Source organism: Ambystoma mexicanum, chromosome 3q (assembly GCF_040938575.1).
Source record: "Ambystoma mexicanum isolate Mex_15411 chromosome 3q, UKY_AmexF1_1, whole genome shotgun sequence".
In the NCBI taxonomy this organism is placed as follows: Eukaryota; Metazoa; Chordata; class Amphibia; order Caudata; family Ambystomatidae; genus Ambystoma; species Ambystoma mexicanum.
Window position 1 is genome coordinate 406,150,391 of NC_090926.1, and position 22,492 is coordinate 406,172,882.

The window sequence follows — 22,492 nt, forward strand, 5'->3', positions numbered from 1 at the left end:
ACGGATCATGCTGCAGGGCACAAGCATGGGCCGGCTGGGAGTTCAAGACATATCTAGATATTGCCGGGCAGCACAACTCTCATGCCTTCGCATTGGCAAACAACACTAACCGGCACTGATCGAAGCACTTAGTGGGGTTAGGCTCCATGCTTCCTCCAACGACCCTACCACACATAACAGCCTCTTGAACCACCCCAAACCCAGCCCACTATCCTCTACTATGACTACAATAGAAAGCTGGAGGAAAGCAGCCCGCAAATGGGGTTGCAGTGGCACTTTCGGGCCCCTAACCACTATATGAAACCATCCCGAATTCACCACCAGCTTGCACCCCCAGGGATTTGCCAGGTGGATGGCTGACACGGGTATCAAGACTTTCTGGTCAACGGAATGCCCCCCGACATTCAAAGAATGTAAGGGAACATTTTGGGTTACGGAAGACTAAAGATTCCATTACACACAACTAAGGCACTGGTCATCGCATAGCAGGGTGAGGGCCGAGGGAGGGATCTAACTGCTTTAGAGCACACACTAACACCACCAACCTCCAAGTCTCAACCCTATACCAGCTACTTGACAGAACGGACCCTAACAGGAAAGAAATCTACATGCTCAATTGGAAATGGGACCTGGGGCAGAAAATTCCCCAGGGAAAGCTAACCGTCCTCTCCCCCCCTACCCCACATGACCAGATGGCTCAAGTCGTACTACCGAAGGGACGGACGCCAAAACCACAGGCCAGATCGAAATCCCCAGAACGCAAGAACTAGCTCTGAGGCAACAAACTCACTAAAGGTCGGGAAGCGGTCCAAGAAGGCCTAGCCTCAAGCACAACAGGACTCTCTCCAGAAGCGAAGAATTAAACACCACTATCAAGAAACCGGTGCATCGGAAAAAGGGGCAGATCCATCTAACTGCTCTTACCATGTCTACATATATGTCTAATAATTAAGTTGATGTATACAATGTGAAAATGCTTAATAAAATGTTGAAAAAAATATTGTTGCTCCACCATACTTCCAACATGGAGCGTGCCTTTTCTACCTGCATGGCCCAGAGGCCATTCTCGTTGGATCTGGCACCCAAGTACTCATAAAATTGGACTTGTTCCAATTATTGGCCTTCCACATCATTGCCCAGTCTACAATGGTTGGCAAATTTAGGCTTGAAGACCAGGACCCAGCTCTCCAGATAAGGTGCGCATTGCTCCATTTTACGCATGCAATTATGGCCATTACGGAGCATTTCATTTTCTTCTGCGTACTGTTTACGCTGTATTTATTTTCATTAAAAAGCATACTTTCCTCCACTAGATGGCAATAGAGTGCAAAAGGGGTCTTGGATCTGCACTAGTGTGCCGTGCTGGGTCTTGAGCTTATGGAACAAGCCCCTAAAAATGAAATACAGGCCATGGGTGTCCTCCAGGGAATGTTTTGCTGCATTCCCCGACTCTGGGAAGATTCCCATGCGGGCCAGGAGCTCTGCATGAGAGGAGTAAAACCTAGAAAAACGGAAACAAAGAATTCACCCATTTCATAAAAACAGTCATCGTCTGTGGGGAGGGCATTTATGGATCAATAATGTCTCACTTGGTTAAGGTCTCGAGGAGGAGGAGCCTTTATTGATTCGATTGGCCAGAGTAAGCCAGGGATGTGAAGGCAAACATTAAATAGCAGCGTGAACAGTGAGTAGGGAAGCCTTAAACAAAGTACAAGGTGAAACCAGGCTCACTACCATCATGCTGTGTCAAGTTGTGAACGCATTCCCCACACCTTGGGCCTTCCTGCAGAGCTAACGCATGTGCAGCATGTGGCATAATAAGTGCATTGTTCTGCCCCGCTCGCCCCTTCCCTTCCTGGTCTCTGAGACCCGTAATTAGGGCTTGCCCTCGCCCCCTCCCCTCTGCAAGACATTTCCTGCGCAAGTGTCCTTCACTCCACAGTACTGCCGCATACTTTCATAGGAAGAGTAGCCTTGGGCTTGCAGCTGAGACAGGGGGCCTCGCAGCTGAGACAGGGGGCCACAAACCAACAGGGGCGGTGATGCCAGGAGACACCAGCCAGGTGAGCATCCTGCCCTTTTGCTGCTGCTATCGCACCTGCGTTGGGATGCTTTTTCTTTCTCCCAAGACAGTTCTAGAATCGGCTCAGGCCGACATTCAAGCACTGACAGTTTAAGTGGCAGAGCTTTTAATATGCATGATAGTTAAAGTGAGCAACCCAAAGCGCCCATTTAATTATGTGTTTGTATTAACACATTAAATGGGCGCTTTATATATCTAGCTTGACACGCAAACAAAATGTGCTTTAAGTCACTAATGAAATGTTTTCAACTTGATGAATAACAATGAGCTGGTGGTTTGTTGCAAGGAATCTCCATATCTGAGTTTATTATACAACATCTTTTATTACATGTCTTAAATCACTGCAAGTACTGTGGGGTTCAGGTTGACATTATATTGCATTCTGGGACTTACAGTATACCATTCAGGATGAACATTAAATCCTCAATGATAATCCTTTGGCTTAACACGTAGCTGTAAGGATTTACATGTTGTCATGCGGGGTTATTATGCAATTTGTGTTTTTTGTAAGTAAACTCTCTAAGATCATTACTGTTGGCTTTGAAATCCAAACTATTTGTACCAAGTAAAGCTTGGAAGCGATGTGGTCAAATTTGCAAGTGGATTAAAATCCTTGCTTCACAGTTCAGGCAAGGTTGTGATCCTGGTCCCGTCCCGCACTCCCCCTTGCCTACCCACCCCATCTGTCTGGCCACCCCCCACTCTCCTTTTTGGATGCAGCCAGAGTACCAGTAGTTCCTTTTTTTGCTCTTCCACCACTCTTTAATCCACCCTGATATGATTAGCGATTACGGGCTAAATTGGCTATGATGCGTGTCATACCAGAGATGCAGATTCTTGACTATCTTGGAAGAAACCTATTGGGCAATCAAGACTGCTCACCTATGATGAAAGTACAAGATGGGGGAAGGAACAGGTGAGTTTTTAATACTTGGAGTTCATCTGAATTTATATTAAAGAAGCAGCAAGGAGTAAGCCACGAGACATACACTTTGGGCCTAATTCACAAACCTTTTATAATGGCAACACCCCATTGGAAAACGCTCAATGAATTAGGCCCTTTGTCATGTGCATTATATAAATGGTCACTACTATTAATGGTATAGTTCAAACAGTGGAAAAGAGGTCAGGCTTTTTTGAGTAGTAACTAGTTGGCAATAAATCACTTGTTATAGACATTTCTGTTTTTGCTAAAAAGGCACAGTGGCAAAATGAGTTGCCCAGGATCACACACTTTAGTGTTGAAGCAGGGATTTTGGACCAGTGTGCAACCTATGCACTTGTCTGCATTTCTTCCCAACTGTAATTGCCAGAATCATTTTGGTTTTGTACACAATGTGGGGATCCACATTTTTTTTTTCTCCCTCTCTCTCCAAAAGCATTTCTGATGGTTGTATCTGCTTAGATTCACATGCTGTGCATAGTCCAACATCCAGTGGTCATGGCGGAGTATTGCATTTTGTTTTTCGTAGTCGAAAAGGGGACGTCAACAAGGCATGTCTGTAACACTATCCCTAGAAGTACGTGCGTTGTACCCACAATCCCTCACGCGTCGAGGTCCCTCTGTTTGTATTTTTTCTGCCCTGAGGGAGCCTTCTATACGTGAGTGAGTGAGTACAGAAAAGAGAGATGTAGAAAGGTGTCTATGTTCCTTCCATCCGAGCGGGGAGGAAGGGTGGACGCATGTGAATCTAAGCAGATACAACCATCAGAAATGCTTTTTCGGTAAGTAATGCATTGTCTTCTGATGTTTGTCAATCTGCTTAGAATCACATGCTGTGCATAGACTAGCGAGCAGTACCCGGAGTTGACGGTGGGTTATGAGAAGGAACAGTAGAGAAAAGATGTCTTAATACTGCCTGTCCCACCTGGGAGTCAGATCTAGAGTGTGCATCTAGACAGTAGTGTTTTGTAAAGGTGTGCACAGAACTCCAGGTTGCCGCTTTGCAGATGGACTCAAGGGGAACATTTGCAATGAATGCTATGGATGCCCCAGTGCCTCGAGTAGAATGTGCTCTTGGCTTGAAGGGTAGTTCTCTCTTAGCAAGAGTGTAACAGAGTGATGCATTGAACAATCCATCTAGATATAGTGGACTTTGATACTGCATCTCCTTCTCTTCCTGCTGCCACCGAGACAAAGAACTGATTAGTCTTTCTCAGTGGTCTGGTTCTTTCCATGTAGAACATGACAGCTCTGTGCACATCAAGTGTATGCAGACTTTTTTCTCCCGAATTGGAAGGGTTTTGAAAGAACGTTGGTAGTTCTATTGACTGGTTTACATGGAATTTTGAGATGAATTTCGGTGCAAACCTTGGGTGCGTGCATAGAACCACTTTATCTTTGTGAACTGCTAAAAAGGGATCTAAAACAGAAAGAGCCTGTAGTTCACTTACTCTCCTAATGGAGGTGATAGCTATTAGGAAAGCAGTCTTAAGAGTGAGGTCTTTAAGTGTTGCTTTGTGCATGGGTTCAAAGGGTGAGCCCATGAGTCTGGTAAGTACCACATTCAGGTCCCAGCCGGGAGCTGGGTTTGCTATCGGAGGGTGTATTCTCTTTACTCCCTCCATGAAGGCTTTGATAACTGGGACTTTCCACCACGACACTAAGCTGGGAAGTGGTGTATGCAGAAAGTGCCGCTAGGTGGACTTTAATGGAATTGAACACTAGACTTGAGTCCAGTAAATGGGTCAGGTACAGGACAATGTGCGTGGGGGAGCAGTCAACTGGGTCGATGCTTCTTCCTCTACACCAGATGACAAATCTCTTCCATTTGCTAGAATAACAGTGACGAGTGTTAGGCTTTCTAGCATCCCTGAGGATGTCCATGCATCTCTGTGGGAGTTGTAAGTGTCCAAATTCTATGATCTCAGGAGCCAGGCTGCTAAGTTCATGGTCTGAGGGCATGGATGCAGTGTCCTGCCCTTGTCCTGTGACAGCATGTTGTGCGGGCAGGGAAGTTTCACTGGGGGAGATAGAGACATCTCCATCAAGTGAGCGAACCATGGCTGCCAGGCCCACATAGGGGCCACTAGTATCATGGTAACTTGTTCTTGGTGCATCTTGTGCACAATCTTGAGAAGGGGAATCGGGGGAAAGGCGTAAGCAAATTTCCCTGACCATGGAATCGATAGACCGTTCCCCTTGGATTGGTTCTGGGGGTACCTGGAGGCGTAATCTAGCATTGTGAGTTCTCCAGAGTTGCGAACAGGTCTATTTCTGGGAATCCCCATTGTGTGAAGACGTCGAAGACGATGTCTTCGTGCAACTGCCATTCGTACTCTGAGGGCAGAGGGAAGTCTCTGCTGAGTTCGTCTGCTAGCAGATTGAGTTCCCCTGGTAAGTGTTGCGACAGTAGGAACATGCGTTTGAGAGCCCACTTCCAGATATTCTGGGCCAGCTTGGACAGTCCTGGAGAGTGGGTGCCCCCTTGCTTGTTGAGGTAGTACATGGCTGTGGTGCTGTCCGTAAGGACCATCACTGTCTTCCCTTGTAGGTGTTCCTGGAAGGCTTTTAGTGCCTTGAACACGGCCAGTAGCTCCAGTAGGTTTATGTGCTTGGATGCTACGCTCGGAGTCCACACTCCGTGAGCAGTCTGATGGGATAGGTGAGCCCCCCATCCTGTGAGGGATGCGTCTGTGGTTAGAGTGGCTTCCACTGCGGGTGTGGCAAAAGGTTTCCCTCTTACCAGGTTTTCCTTTGTCCACCACCGTAGCGAGAAAACCAAGGCCTGCGAGACCACCACTAAATCGTCCCATTGTCCGCTGGCCTGACACCACTGGCTGTTGAGCCACTCTTGCATTGGACGCAGGCGCGCGTGAGGTACCAAATAAATACATGACGCAATCATTCCTAGCAAGCGCATCGCTTTGCGCACCGTCACCTCCCGACCTGCCACATATTGGGGGATCTGGAACAGCATGTTTTGGACCCTCTCGCTGGAGGGGAAGACGAGGCAGTCCTTTGTTCGAATTAGAGCCCCTAGGAATTGTTTGACTTAGCTGGGGTCTAAGCTGGACTGGAGCAAAAGGTCTACAGTCTTTTGGGTGTTTGAGAAGCATGTCTCGTAAGAATCCCCTGTTATGAGCCAGTCGTCGAGGTAAGGGTATACTGGGATGGATAACCTGCGCAGGTGGGCCGCTGCCACTGCCAGTACTTTCGTGAATACCCTTGGTGCAGATGCTATGCCGAAGGGTAGGACTCTGAACTGGTAGTGTTTGCCCTCTATCATGAACCTGAGGTATTTTCTGTGCGCTGGCAACATTAAAATATGAAAGTATGCATCTTTCATGTCCAGTGTTGTCATGTAATCTCCCTGTGATGGCAGTGGGATCACTTCCTGTAAGGTCACCATACGAAACTTTTGGGGGTTGACAAACTTGTTCGCTGGGCACAGATCTAATACAGGGCGCATGGTTAAATCCTTTTTGGGTACAAGGAAGTACACTGAATAAATACCTTCCGTTACCTGAGATAGAGGCACAACCTCTATAGGTCCTTTTTCCAGTAGCTGGTCCACTTCTTGGAGAAGGATGGCGAGGTGTTCTGGTGTCATGCGTCGTCCCCTCGGGGGTCTGTATGTTGGGGAACTGTTGAACTCTATACAGTAACCGCGGGCTACGGTGGATAGTACCCAGCGGTCTGATGTTATTCCCTCCCATGCTGGAAGAAAGAATGTTAACCGGCCCCCGACCGGCAATGCATGGGAGGGGACCCGAATCTTCACGTCACTTGGTGTTGTTGGTGGCTTGGGAGCCTCTAGGGGTGGAACCCCGGCCTCTCCCCTTGCCACGGCGGTGCCCTCTCTGATTGTACTGGCCACTATTACTTTGGTAGTTGTTGGCAGAATATTGAAGTTGTTGATTCTGTTGCTGGCGTTGGCCACGAAAAGAACGCTTGTTGCCAAATCCCCGCCTGTTAGGGAGCTTTGAGATTTGGTCCAAGGTTTTTATGGTATCAAATTCTTATTTCGCATTTTCCGGTGCGTCGTCCACTGCCTTTCCAAAGAGGTTAGACTCTTCAATAGGCTTCTTAATGAGCGCCGCTTGCGTTTCCGCCTTAAACCCGGAATTGCGAAGCCAGACGTGGCACTTCAGCAGAATTCCCTGTACTAAAGAGCGGCCAGCTGTTTCCGCTGCATCGAGGGTATTCTTAACGATTCATTGGTTGACCAGAGACCCTTCATTAACTGTAGCCAGCAATCTAGTTTTTAGGGGTTCAGGGACTTCCTCCATGTCCTGCTTAAACTTTCGCCATTGCGCATCAGCGTAGCTTGCCCGCAATGTGTTCTTATTGGCAATTATAGTTGAGAACGCTGCCGAGGTGGTAATTCTTTTGGCTAGGGCATAAAGCTTTTTCCCCTCTTTATCCAGGGGTGCCTCGCTGGTAGACAGTGGAACCCCAGCCCTTTTCCTAGTGTTAGCCACCACTAAGGAGTCCGGGATTGAGTGACCCTTAATATATAGTGGGTCTGATTGAGAGGGTAAGAACAATTTTTCCATTCTTGGATTAACCCCTCTTATTAGTGCAGGGGTGGCCAGTGAAGGGTTGATTTGTCTCTTAACAGAGGCGAGTATTGGAATTGTTTGGCTGGTGGGGGGTTTTTCTTTGATAATCCTTTCCACGAAGTCAGTGTCTGGGGGTGACCTCCCCAGTTTCGACCTCAAAATGTGCTGCTGCTTTCCTCAGCAGCGCATTAAAGGTGGGCTGGTCGTCAACAGGCGAAGGGTTCCTGACTGGTGTGGTTTGAGGAGACCTGATGTCTATAATGTCTGGCTCTGTAGACCCTGATGGGGCCTGCCAGGGATTTGGGTCACCCTCACCTGGGTCTTCTTCGTACCCTTCCTCTCTTATGTTAGTGTCCTCATGGAAGCCTTCTCCCTCTTGTTGGTTCTCATCATTAATTAACTCCTCCTGGAAGTAAGAGTTCATATCCTCCTGAAAGGGGTTATAGAACAACTTCGGGTATTTAGCCCTTGGACTTTCTAGGAGTACCTTCCTAGGTCTTTTAGGTGTCCAATTTTCTGGAATGGCCAGGAATCTGTCTAACTTGTCCATACAGGACTGGAACTTCTCTAAGGTCCACTGAGGTAGGCCAGAGCGGTCTGGGAGTGAAAAAGGAGTCTCTTCTTGTATTCGCCTAGATCTGTCCCATAGCGTCGAAGATAAGGTGCCTTCGCCTTCTGAGAAATGTTCTGGCAGGCTAGGGCTTTCCGTCGACAGCAGGAGCTGTCCCAGCCTACTTTCAGGCACCTTCAGTGTTTCTTTGGCCTTGTGCGCGGTTTTCGGCGTGTCACTTGACGTCTGTCTCTGGCCGTCCTTAGAAGATATACGCGCAAGGCTTTCGGCGATCATTCTGTCTGCCGAGGGATCGCTCGCCGTCGCGCTAGGTACCGTCGAGTCTTTACTGGCAACGTGCGCGCTAGGTACCGTCGAGTCTTTACTGGCAACGTGCGCACTCTTACGAGGCGCCTCGCCGCCTGAGGGTTTGGGGTTAGCGCCCTTATTTCCAGAGTGCCCGGTCGCCGGGAGCGGGGAGGGCTGGCGACCCTTGCGGTCGGCGGAAGACGCCGGTGGGCCCGGCGCCTCCGTTGGCGCTCTGGCTGCCTTCGCCTTCGACGAATGCGTGCCGTGGGGTATGTGTTTTTGAGATTTCTTGTGTGCGTCCTTGTCGCCGGGGTGTTCATCCCCATAAGCTGGGCGTGAGCCGGGCTTGTCGGGGCCAGGGACGGACTAAGAGGAGCGCAAACGCTCCCTCGAGAGGTTTACAACCTCTGTTACAGAGGCCGTGTAATCACTGTCCTCGTCACATTCGGCGGCAGCGGGCGAGGAATCTGACTTAGACATGGCGTAAGCCGCCCACCTTTTGACCCTACGGTCCTTTATCGTTTTGGGCTTAAGTAACTTAAAGGCCGGCCGCACAGCCGTCCTTGTGATCGAGGGGCAAGCAACGGTTGCACCGTTTGTGCTTGTCCTTCCAGGTATATTTGCCCTTGCAAAGCGGGCAAAACCTAAAGGGCGTCCTCTCCATAGCTGAGGGCAAGAAGTGTGATTACGACCTCGAAAGAGGGAGGGGAAAGAGAAAAGCATTCTCGGAGAGAAAAGAAAAAAGACATACTTGACCAGCCAGCCTCCCATTGGTGTGCGCAAGTGGGGGCACAGAACCACAATCAGTTCAGGTCTGCTTGGGGGAGGTGTGCTGCCTTGCGGGTGGCGGCGCAGTTGACCTTCGCTGCCTTGAGAGCATCCCCTGTATGCTTCTTGAGTGGAAGAGCATGAAGGCTGCTTGTAAGGGGTACTATATCCCTTTGAAGATCCTCCTAGCATTCCTCTGGATGAGCGAAAGGACGAGGATCGTCATGTTTAAAGTTCAGAGGGAACGTGCCGTCTGTCAGTCTTTATTGCCTGCAAAGACTCATCGACCGCCTTTCCGAAGAGGTTCTCCCCGTTAAGCGGCATATCCAGCACCTTAGTCTGAAAGTCCTGGTGGAGTTTGTAACCTTCAACCAACCTTGACGGTGCAGAGACACCCACTTCCCCCATCTGGCGAAAACCTGTGCCGGCGATGTCTACCGCCACTGTGATGGTAGAGGCTGCCGTGTAAATTATTCGCTTGCCCATCGCATCCAACCTATTCCCCTCCTCGTCCGGAGGTACCATGGCTGCCGACAACTGATTGGCCGAGCGTTTCCTAGCTGCAGGCGAGACCACTGAATCGGCACCCTGTACTTACTAGTCTGTTTCAATTAACGTGGGACCAGCCTATTGTCCTACCGCTAGGCCAACCTTTGTGCATCAATTTCCATTTGAATTAACTGGCATAACGCTTAGACCAATCTCTCCATCCAATTGATGGACCTGCCTAGCTGACCAACAGACTAGTCAATGTACTTGACTAGTCCATCTACCCTGACCAAATACAGAATTGGATCAACGCCCCCCCCCCCCCAGCCACCACTTCAGCCACGCTAGGCGGGTTACTTCTCACCATGTTCCCATACTGCCTCACCCCCAACCATATACCCTGCACAGGCAGCCATTTTATCACCTACAAAAATAGTCTTTCCAAGCCAGCCTGCCAAGACACCACCCGATACCATGCCCCACGCCCTTCCTGCCACTACTCTCATCATTCCCACCAGCCACCAACAACTCAGTCAAATCTCAATCTAATGCCAATACTCATGTCACCATCCAGGATTCCAATACCCAGACTCTCACAGAGGCTTACTCTAAAGCTCAAGAGAATTCCTGAAATCCATTCATTACCTGTCCTCGGCGAGGTAAGACACTGCCGTCTGAGGTGACGAACCCAGCATCGGATCAACTGCCCCAAATACAATGACACTGTGTAATCCGTTTTTTCCCCAGTTATCACCACTACACCTCTATAACCAACACCTGAACACCTGACCATTACAACAGTAGAAACTCTCACTCTGAAACGCCCTACCATCCTTCATTGCGCCCTCATAAATGCCTGCTCGCTAGGTGCGCATGCCAATGAAATTCACGACTTAATTACAGAGGCTGAGCTCGACATATTAGTCAAAACTGAATCCTGGCTTCACCAAGCATCCGGCCCTCTCCATCGCCATCCCCACAGATTACACCATCCTCAGAATTGATAGGACCCACTCACCAGGGGACAGCAATGCCATCGCAAAGACCAAACTCCAACTAAGATCATGCACTATTAAAAGTATGGCAGGAAACAAAATATTGCTCGCCAAACTTCCTATTAATGGAAAAATCACAATTAATCTAATATCGATCTACAGAGCATGCAACCCTAACAGCCATCCTGAAACAGACATCCCACTACTATTAGCACCCATCATTAAGCCCAATACCAAGTGCATCATGCTGGGAGACTTGTACCTAGAGTTTAATGACAGCTTTGACTACACAGCAGAAGCACTACATTCCTGCAAAGCAGGACATGAGTTTCACTCAATTAGTGAATGCCCCACACCCACATCAAAGGAAGAACCCTTGATTGGATTCTCTCGCTCAATACTGACATCTCCATAGACTCATTTCACCCCCTGATTGGATAGACCATCACAACATCCTGTTCACCATCAATGTCACTGAACCCTTGGCAACTAGCTCCAAAACCCTCAATTCCTATTAAACTAGAAACCCATCGCAAACTCACCCCTGAAAACTTAGAGCCACTCCTATCCAAAGCGTTAGATTCACCGACTATCGCCAATAACAATCCCAGACTAATAGTAGATGCCTACCACAATTGTCTCACAACCACTATCAACAAAGTAGCTCCCCTCACCACCAAAACTAAACGCACCGACAAACTATCTTGCTTCTGGTTTAGTGAAGACCTGGTCACACTCAGAAGAACCAAACGCGCCCTTGAGCACATTTTTAGGAAACAACCCACTACAGAGACCGAAACAGCCTACCTGGAGGCAAATAGCACCTACAAAAAAACCATAATCACCGATATAGCAAATGCCTACAATGAACGGATTAACAATGCCACATCAGACTCGAAAGAATTATTCTCAATACTAAAGAACTTGAAAACCCAATTCCAGCCTCCAGCCCCACCAACACCAGCAAAGAATGGTGTACCACCATACAAGACGCCCTATCAACTTACTTACATACCCAAGCACTTCTAACTATTCCAGACACAAAAAAACTCGAGCAGGTGGCAGCAGCTTCAAACACCTAGCTCCCAAACCCTAGAACACCCTACCAATAGCTATAAATAAAATGAGGAAACACTCGGGATTCAAAAAACTGCTCAAAACTAGACTATTCAATCTACCTTAAATATAATACTTCAGAACACCCGCAATCAATTCTGTTCCTGTATATATTGTAACCGCATAGCCTACACTGTATTTTATATTGTAAATAACTGCTATCATTTTACCTTGTTTATCACCAATATGTAACCTCGCTATAATGGCGACTATTGTAAGCTTCATCAAGATGTCTGTAACCTCGCCGTGATACCCAAGGGTCTGGGTGTGTAACAAATGCAATAAATAAAATAAATAAACCCTTCATCATCTCCTCAGGAACCAACTGAAACAGTCCAGAGGCCCTCAACATGACCGAATGAAAGGATCTTGCTTCGTCTGGAGGGGAGGCCCTATGGGGCTCGCTCTTCCCCGTCCGCCGTAATTAAATAGTCATCCTTGCCGATACCCGTGGTAGCTGTGTCTGGATCTGGGGCTTCGGTAGGAGTCTTCTCGTGACAAGGTGGCGGGGTCAGATGATGCCAAGGACCAGTGCCGCAACCTCCCTCCATCCCCCTCTGAACTTGCCCTTCCGTGAGGGAGAATTTACCTTCAGAGGTTCTTGAGTCTCCCGAGGAGGTGCAGGTCCCAATGGCAGCATCCTTTGCTGGATTTAAGTGACCATTGTGTGTAGGGTTGAAATGTCCAGAGAGACAGCCTTAGGTCTAGGGGAAAACTGACCCAGTGGAGTGGGATCCGGGCCGATGAGTCTCTTCTGTACTGGGGATTGTATTCCTCCCTAAGCAGCTCCCCCTCCATGGTCTGAGCATCACCCATTGTGGGGATTATTGCCTTCGTCAGTACTTGAGTAGATTTGCTCCGGTCTATCCTCAGTAGCTTGCCAGTCCGCATACCTAGGAGGCTCCACGGGTGGGACTGTTTCAGTCTCCCTCTCAGGAGGTTGTTGGGTTGGAGTGGCCAGTTGGTCTTTCCATGGCCCTGTTCATTCTCAGCTGTATCTCGCCTTGAGGCAAGGATACCCATGGAGTGGCCACCACCTTTTCTGGACCCGCTCTCTTTTAGAACCACGGTGGACGTCGTTGACTTGGAAGACAAAGTGCTTGTGATTGCCTTCGTCAACGGTGCAGTCGTCAACTCAGTTGACTTGGTCTGGTGTGAAGCCTTAGCTGCCTTCAACGAGTCCTCCCCAGACTTTTGCCTCATTGGATTATCCGAAGACAGAGTTTGGACGGGATTAGTGACCATGTTCCTTTCATTGGCATTCTCATAGTGGAGGATGAGGGTGAACGCCTTCAATCGGAACCCACATCAGCAGCGAACCCAGCGGAGCTAGCGTCGCAGAGTTTGGCTTCCTACTGGACCCCCGCAAGCGGGGGTGTCCTCAAAGAATCTCTAACTCGTCCCAGAGGAAGGACGCTACTCGGACCGACCTGTCCTGGATGAGGCATGACCCTGCCTGGAGGCTGCATCAGAGGCCTTGCTCAACTTGAGCCACGCCAACAGTCTGCTGTATCGGTCCTCATCGTGGTCCGGATGCAGGCAGTATAAGCATTTATTGGGCCGATCTTCCACAAAGACGTTTCTTAAAAGGCACTTCGCGCAGAGTTTGAAGAGGCTGCGACCTTCCTTCTCCTCAGCCATGCTGAAAGGGCACAAAGTAGGCCCAAGGCAGGGCCTTCTCCAACTTCGATAATCCAACAGTGGATGAAGATCCTACTGCTGGTCTCTATCCTTAGTCGAAGACAATAAAGAAAAATAAAATGCAAATTCAAACTATTTTGTAAACATTTTATGATAATCACAGAAATTAACTAGGGGAGCAATTTAAGGACTTCAACACTGAAGCATGCGGTGCAAATCTGAAGATGGCCACCAGGGGTGGATCTTAGGGAGCGGACTGTCATTGGATGGGGGCAGGATGATCCAGAGTACAATAATCGGTTTAGAGGAGAAATACAGTTTTTTCTTTTACCAGGGATTCCCAGCCGGACGGGGAATATTCATGAGCATGTGAATCCATGCCAGACCCCATGCTGGTGAAGTCTTAACAACTGAGTTATATTGTAGAGAAAGGGATGACGAAATGACTCAAATATTGATTATAAGCTTGAATTGCGAGATTATTACTTGGACACCACAGCTCTCCATAATGAATGACTTTCAAATATAGAATTTGCTCCCTTACACCCCTCTTTATTCGTTTCTCCTTTCCTCCTCCATCATTACTTCTACAGGATTATTTATAACATGGCAGTGATCCACTGTAAATATCACCTTTATTGTACACAAGGAATGTCAATACTAATTAATGTGCCACCAATGTGATACTAACAAATGGAACATTTTCATAAATTGGCAAAGATTTTGACTAACCAAGGTTGCTAACCTCTCAAAATTGTGAAATAATGTCAGGATATATAGACAACTAATGGGATGTGAATCAATGCTACCAAGAACTACATGTAATTTGGAACAGGGAATTGGCTTTAATTGTGGGAAATGTATTGCTATGCCTTGATAAAGCCTGACATTGGATGAAACATTAGCATGTGCCACCATTTGTTTAATGTTGGTTTAGGAAGATTATGTGAAGCCTAGGATTGCACCAAAGGACAAAAGGTTTGTTAAATAAATGGTTTATATAAGCTTTAACTTACTCATTTACACTGGTGCAGAACCGTACCCCAACTAATTTACAGTGCACACAAATTAGTATGTACCGTGGATCAGACCTTCAATCCGCCCACACATCCAACCTGCATACCAAACTATCCTAAGGCAATTTGACAGATCTAAGATTATTTGCGACGCATCAGCAGAGGAGAATTTACGCAGCAGTTTGTTATGCATGAAAAGAACAAGCTAGCTTCAGTAAAGTTCACCTAATGGATACAAAATTCCTCACATATTGCCCCATCTTGGAAAGAACATCCAGGTTCAAATTGGCCTGAAAAGGTTCCTTTCAGCCACTATGTGGTGTTAGGCAGCTCTGCACTGGCTCCTAACAGTATGAAAAGGGCAGGTCACGTGTATATCTATGTTATAACTTCAAGAAAAAAAAATAACTGAGTCAGAAATCAGATATTTTTTACAAAATTTCAACATGCAAAATAATTATCCCAAACCCCTCTATTTTCCTGATTAACTTGGTCGAAATTCTTTTCTTTTTTTAATGTGACGGCAGCATTTGTTTTGAATATTTTGGTATGATACCGTCCGCGTTACACAGGTGTGGCATGCCTCAGATCCCAATTACACACTTTTTTACCAGTCACAGGTACCGAGAAAAGGCAGCACTGTCGCACCAAAATGATGAAAAATAATTGACAAACGTTCTTTTAGGGGGCAGGTCGGAAAGTTGAGAAGGCATGCGGGAGGAATCCCAAATGCATCAAGAAACATTACTGCAGGAAGGCAGCTTGTTATAAATGGATAGATCCTACTCGCAGATTATTTTTTCAAAGATTGACATAGCCATAATTAGAAGTGGGAGGAAATCCATCTACACCAGAACACTGTGTAGACAGAAGAGCCCACTGGAACGTGTGACGGCACACCCATGTTGCTCCCTGACATGCCCAGCAAAGGACCCCCTCTAACAAGTAGCTGCCTGAAATAGTTAGGTCTTTTGAGCACTCCTGCGCACTTGTTCAGAGCAGGTCTTAATGCACACAATGATTCATACTGAGATAGGTGTTGACTCTCCATTTACGAGGGCTCGCAAAAAGCAATCTTCAGATAATGTGTTCTAGACAGGTAAAAACTCAAGGCCTACTTTAGTATAGCATCTTCCCACTTGCGGACCAGGACACTACCTGGTATGAAGCGGTTACCGAAACGCAAAGTATTAGGGAATGCCACTGCACTTTCCTCAAGAAACTGCTGCATGAACATGCAGCACTGCACAGGGCTAAAAGGTAATCGGCGTGTTACAAAAAAAAAATTAGTTCTACACAATGCTCTTCAAGATCTATTTCATGGAGGTCATACATCTACACAAAGATAAACAGAATTAAATAAAAACTGGAATGCCTGCACAAGTAGCAGACAATTAAATTCAAGCAAGTAGCATTTAAAGGCTACTTTTTCCCCTACACATTTGTAGGCACAGGTCTACTTATGGAGCAAACCAAATTTTGCACGTTGGAAAAAAAACTGTCCTATGAACTGACAGTGTCCAAATTGTTATTGTCCAATAGACACAGTATTATACCCAATAAACAGAAGGTGAACTTTAAATGTATTTGTACAAAACAAAAAGAAATACTTACCTGACTATGAGGCCCCATTGGCCTGCATGCCATTAAAGCTTTCCGCTTCATCAAAATTAACTGAGCTTGCTCTTCTGTCATGTGAGGCACTTGTTGTGCCTGTTGACGCTGCTGCTGCTGCTGCTGAATATAAGCCAACATGGCTGCTTTGTTCGGAGCCTGAACTGAATTACCCGGACCACAATCTGCTTTAAAGTGTGTGAGGGGCTTTGTGTTGCCATAGTCCAGCATAGAGTTTTGGCCTGCTACAGAGTTTGGGTTTAGAGCATTTGGTTGATGGGGCAGTATATTAACATGATTTTGCTGAAGATAGCTCCCACTGGCTCTGGGAGAATTTTTGCTTGCCATGTTGGGCATAATGAGTTTCTGATTATTGAAGTCCTGCTGGTAAACCAAAGGGCTGGTGGGCTTCTCCATACTGTAGGTGACCCCAAGTGGGCTCCGAGAAGGCCCAGATGGCTGCCAGTTAGGCATGGTGTTGGATTGGTGAACCTGTTGGACCGGCTGTTGATTCTGCAGCATCTGGTCTCTCTTCTGTTTGGCCGCAATCTGTTGAAGCTGATGTGCTGAAGACATCTCTTTGGCAGTTGCTGTTCCTTGTCCGGATAGCATCACACTAGGCAATGGTCTCTGAGCATTTTGAGGCTGCTTAGATGCCTGCATCATGGGAGCATTGGGATTGTCTGTCATGGATTGATTAGAAGGCTGAAAAATAGCCTGAGGGCCACCAAGCACAGGGGATGCACTGCTAGCAGGCACAGAGGCAGGACCAATGAAGCTAGGCCCAGAAGAGGTGGATCTTGCTTGTGGGGACCCAATCTGCTCCTGCTCAAACGCAGATGGAGAAAACTCTGTTTTGATGTGAACATCCTGAGTCAGTGGCGGTTGTGGAGCTAGATTTGAAGTCTCCAGGTCCTTTTTCCCTCCAAAGTCTTCATTAAAAAGATCCTTCATGTCCTCATCAGGCACAGACCTGTTAAGTTCATCAATAAGTTCTTTCCACTCCTGCTCATTCAGGTTGAGGTCCGGCATCAAGTTGTTCTGCGAAATGGAACCTCCTGCACCCGAAAGCATGCAGGGAAGATCGTCCACTGGTTCTTGCTTGAGTTCTTTACTCAGAATGTGGAACGCATCCTCCACATCACTGCTCCCATTCAACTGAAGGTTGGAGTCGACAAGACACTTTTTGTTGATTCCATCTAGTCCAACTGAATGGTTACCGTTAAGTTGAAGGCCATCTGCGGTAGGCGGTTTGTTGTCAATCGCATGCAGAGGGGAGACGGGAAGCATTCCATTGGAGGAGCCACTGTTGCCACCAAGACCATCATCATGGCGAAGCTTTTTGGATACGGAAAATAGGTCTCCATACCCATTGGGTTGGTCTCCATTTTGGGGGGAAGCAGCACTGTCAAGTTTCCTTTTTACTGTCTCATTGAGCTGCTGCAAAATAGAAAAAACAAATCCGAGGATTAGTCACAGATCACCAAATAAGCCTCATCTACATAAACCAACTCTGTGACATTAAATAAGTAGCTCTTAAAACAAGATCTGCAATAGAATAGAATCTTGATACACCATGTGAGCATCAAATCCTTGCGGATAGATTTATCAGAATGAAATTCTTGTTACATACACACTTCAATATCAGATAAAACAAAAAATTGGGGTAGTGTCCAAATACATCAGTGGAGCGGGACTACTAGAATCAAAAACAATGTCCAAACTGCTGGTAAAGTAATTTAAATGCTTAAGAAAATAATGATTTAAATGTGGGGTGTGCCGATAACGAAATCACTCAAAGTAGTAATTTGATGGCTAGGTCAAACTTTAAAAGCAATCAAGATGGTATTGAAGCAAAGGAGGAGAACAACCTTTATTTTAATGAGTATTGTGTTACAAAAAAAGGAGGTCTACATTTAGATCAAAAAATAAATGAAAGATGCATATGTGATCAATGAAAACATTGTGACACTTGAGACAAAGCATGTACGTAAAAGGACATTAAACAAACAGAATAGGTCATTTGATGGTAAGAAAAACTTATATCTGCATCACGCTAGAATGCAAAAAAATTTACTTCAATTCATGAAAATGTATGTCCACTCTAGTTGTAGTAAATATTCAAATATTGACTTTAAACAGATCTGCCAACACTTCAATATCAGAAGCACTCTTTTGCCCTTCACCACCAGAACCCCATGGATTATTGGTGACGCATTTCTTCTCCAGTCTGTTTTCTGCCAATGCGGAGACTGATTTCTCCCGCTGTAAACTCTACCCACATGTGTTACTTTACCTGGCACTGGTACTCTTCCTTGACTTTCCCAGGACACTTGCTACTCTTAGCACCATCTTTGACACCACTCTCCCAGACAAGGCAAGCCATTCACAGAGCCATGTACCTGCATTACTCAGAAGACTAACAGTGACAGCCGCATGTTCTGTACCTTCCCATTGGACCGTAACTGGAGAGGGAGTGCCTTCCACGCCAACCCACACCTGGGAAGGACCAGTGGCAAATTCCAGCCTTAAAGTGGGAGCCATCAGTGGCCACCGCGCGCGCGCACACACACACACACACACACACACACACACACACACACACACACACACACACACACACACACAGAGAGCGACAACCAAGCAATGGGCACAGGGACTATATTCTCTGACCAACTACCTTGGACTATTGCTGTATCCTCGACTATCTTCATCATCACATACAAGTGTGCCAGTTTGTCCCAGAGAGGTCAAAGGGTATGGGCCCAGCAAGTTTTCTCATTTCATAATTTCTGCAAAAATGCTCTACCCTAAAAAACTCCTGCCATTGTCGGCCCATACCCAGTTCTGTGTAACAATGCATTTTCAAATAATCAACAATGCTACTAAGCCAAAACCACAAAAGCTGTGCACACCTAAAAATGTCCAGTTTAACATGCAATTTCACCCCACAATTACAAATGATTCCCGTTTTACAACGTATCTGATTATCCATAAACGTACATCAGAACATTATTTTGAAAGGGACATCCCTTTCAGCAGAACCCTCATTCCTGAAGAGTAGCTCTGGTAACCCTGAATTGAGATCCCATACATCTCAACCTGCAACACTTGCCGAAAGTAACTGTAGCTCCGAAAGAGTCCGAATTATACAGATAGCCTGCTGCACAGACCTTCCACAGTTCAAGATAGTTTCCTAATAAGCTATGGGTAAAGAAGCCCAAATATAAGGAAAATGTATGAAAATGTTGACTTCTGTAGGCTTGGCAAAAACGAACTACTTACCAAAACTATGAAACACCTACTAACTCCTTGTCCATCACTAAAAGACTTGAGAACTCTGCACTTTTCGAAATGTGCTCGTTTGTCCGCACACTAATTATGCTTCCAAAACCCTTTGGCTGAGATAGATGAATAGCGTACAAGTGTCAATGATTCGATCTCTTGCTTCATTGTTGAACTTCATATGAACTTTTGCCTTTCTGGAATGGGGAGATCTTTTATTATGCAGAAGTATTATAAATTCATTGAAAAAAAACTTTGGACAGTTAAGGTGATCAGATTTAAAAGCAATAAAACCCTTGAAGTTCAGCAGATGCGGGAAGTTGCCATCTTAATTTGGTGTTCCCCCTGCTGCAAATCCCATGAGCACAAACATAACGGATGGGATTCACAATGACAAACCAAATTAGAGGCTGGCAAGATATCTCGGCGGGTTGAGTGCTTGCTGCTGTGATCTGTGTGAGCTGCAGGTTCGAATCCACAGCAAGGCCAACTCAGCCTTTCATCCTTCGAGGTCAACAAAGAGTACCAACTCCGGTTGGGTGATATTGTATGCATATTTAATTTTTACATTTGTAACGCACACTAAGCCCATAGGCTTCAATCGCTGAGGGAGCATATGGGGTCTATGTAAAGTGCTTGGGCATAAGCGCTATATAAATAACACATTAGATCTCAGGGGTCATCAACGGGGCTGGGGCAGATGCGCAGTGTTAAGAGGATCACTTCACACATCTGCTACATTAAATCAGATCACCTTAACTGTCCCTTAACTAAAGTTGTATCAATGAAAATACACACATACTAAAACCATGGGACGGTCATAACAGAAAACTACAATCTTGCAAGATATCAAACTGATAGCTTGAATAGACAGTAAATATTTATTGGAATCTCTGCATGACAGGCAGAAGGTATTGTCTGGATGGTGCGTTTTGCACCCACCCGGTAGCTTGTTCACATGTCTGAAAATCAAGCATCTTTATATCGGGCTCTTGCAACAGTCATGGAGACTGCTTCGTCCCCTTGCATTGTCTATGGTATATCAATGATGCCTTTCCACCAATTATGTAATGCAGCGGCCACCTTAACACATCTACATGATCAACCCAGCTGCATTCTTACTTGTTACATGCGACTGATTTACAACCACTCTGCAATTCATAATACAGACATAGTGGCTGCAAGCATATCACAATGCTCCATCTTCTGCTATGAAGCAGACATTCGCAGCATGGTGCGGATACCAACAAAAACAGGGACGGAGTCCCACATCAAATACAACATTGAAGCATCGGCTACACAATGATAGCGTGTATAAGATTAACCACCAATTGTGTCTGCTCGAACGCACCGAAATATTCCCATTGCAACGTAGTATTGCCTTATTCAGCACAATGAGTAGAATTCACACATGGAGACATATGAACAACTGTACCATTAGTCAAGTCCATCAGTACGGTATAGTACCATAAATCAAAGTGCTAATTTTGTACAAGGGGGCACAGTGCCACCATACGTAAATCCAGCTATGGGGGATAATATCCTGCATAACAGCTTAAAGTGCTAATGCAATGAAAGTGTAAAAAAAGTCCTGTACAAAATCCCAAGTAAACAGTATCCTCTATACAACCAATTGAATAACATTATAGAACAGATTAAACGGAGCAGAAACCAGTTAACTTGAGGGAAACGGGTATGACTGTATCAAATAGTTGGCGATTGCATTATAAACATGTTCAACTCCCCTATATAGGGATGGACAGGACTGATGCAATGGGCCTGATTCACAGAACTTTTTTTCCTGTGGGATTGCGCCATTATAAAACACGTCCATGAATCAGGCCCAATGTCAGTGTAAAGTGCTAGTGCAATATCAATACAAGAGACTGGCACGTTGTCCACCTGGACAAAAATATACGCAAAAGAGTCACTAACAGACATGCTTAACTGTCCAAGGACAGTGCTCTACATATCAAGTTAAAGCGCTAATGCAATATGTGTGCAAGAGAGTATGTGCAAAACTGCATGTAAACATAGTTCTTAATGAAACAAACTGAAAAACAAGACATGATCGGGATCAATGTAAAGGGCCAAAGCTGCTGCCCATCAAGACAAAAGGCTACTACGACAGAAAAAGGGTCAAAGTAAAAAATATCTGTATGTCACTAGGTTAAACAAGCATTTAAAAGACTCACTAAAAAGGATGAGTCGAGGCACACTATCAAACGGCAGTAAATCAATATTTGATATACATGGAACAGAAAAGAAAACAAGTACGTTAATATTTGTGATTTGAAATGTACAAGAGGGAGAAAAGACAAGATGTCAAAGCTACAATAAACCATGGTAAACAGATTATGTTCCCAGGACCCTGTCTAAATCCTCATCAGCAATGTGTCCCCCACGAGTCTTGGTTTCAAAGTTCAAAATACATCTCGTCTACAAATTGTCGCAATCCAAGTTCCTGGTCGCCTCCATGGGGCGATTTGTCAATTTTATGTATACCACAAAATCTTAAGCATGACATATTTCCGTCATGGGCTTTATGTAAACTTTTGGCTATGGGGTAGGTTAAATCAGCATTTTTATGGCCCCAACGTGCTGTAGAAAACAAAGTTTCAATTTACAAATGATACTCCCCACATAACATGTTACATAAGCACGATAAAACGTACTCCGTCATATGTAATCTTGTAACTGACGTGAACTGAATGTCCCATAATCGAATGTGTGTATGTGGCACAATTTATAGCAAACTTGCAAACCTTGCATTTGGAAAAAAAAATCCCTGAATTTTTTAACCAATTCATTCCAGCATCCTCCTTCTCTCCTTAAAAAAAAATTCCTGAATTTTTTAACCAATTCATTCCAGCATCCACCTTCTCTCCTTGCAAGAAGCTGGACACAAGTGTATCTTTTAAGGACACTGGCTTTCGAAAGGTGACACTAGGCAGTTCTTCAAAATGGGGGAATGACAATGTAAAATTTGGCGAATTGCTTGAGATTGTGAACCAAATGTCAGGATTAGTCTAATCTTGACACCCTCTCCTTCGACTGTTTGTTCTGTACTCAAGGTGGTTAAGAAGATCACAGTAACATGTACGTGCTTTAATGTATGCTT

General features: G+C 45.8%; 1 protein-coding gene across 1 annotated transcript in view; it reads right to left on the minus strand.

Moving 5' to 3' along the window:
- Positions 1-22,492, minus strand: part of MAML1 (mastermind like transcriptional coactivator 1) — a 166,071-nt gene that overhangs the window by 115,384 nt on the left and 28,195 nt on the right. The window contains exon 2 of the mRNA XM_069654103.1: positions 16,087-17,526. Within this exon, the coding sequence (XP_069510204.1) occupies positions 16,087-17,526 (1,440 nt within the window). The remainder of the gene's footprint in view (positions 1-16,086; positions 17,527-22,492) is intronic.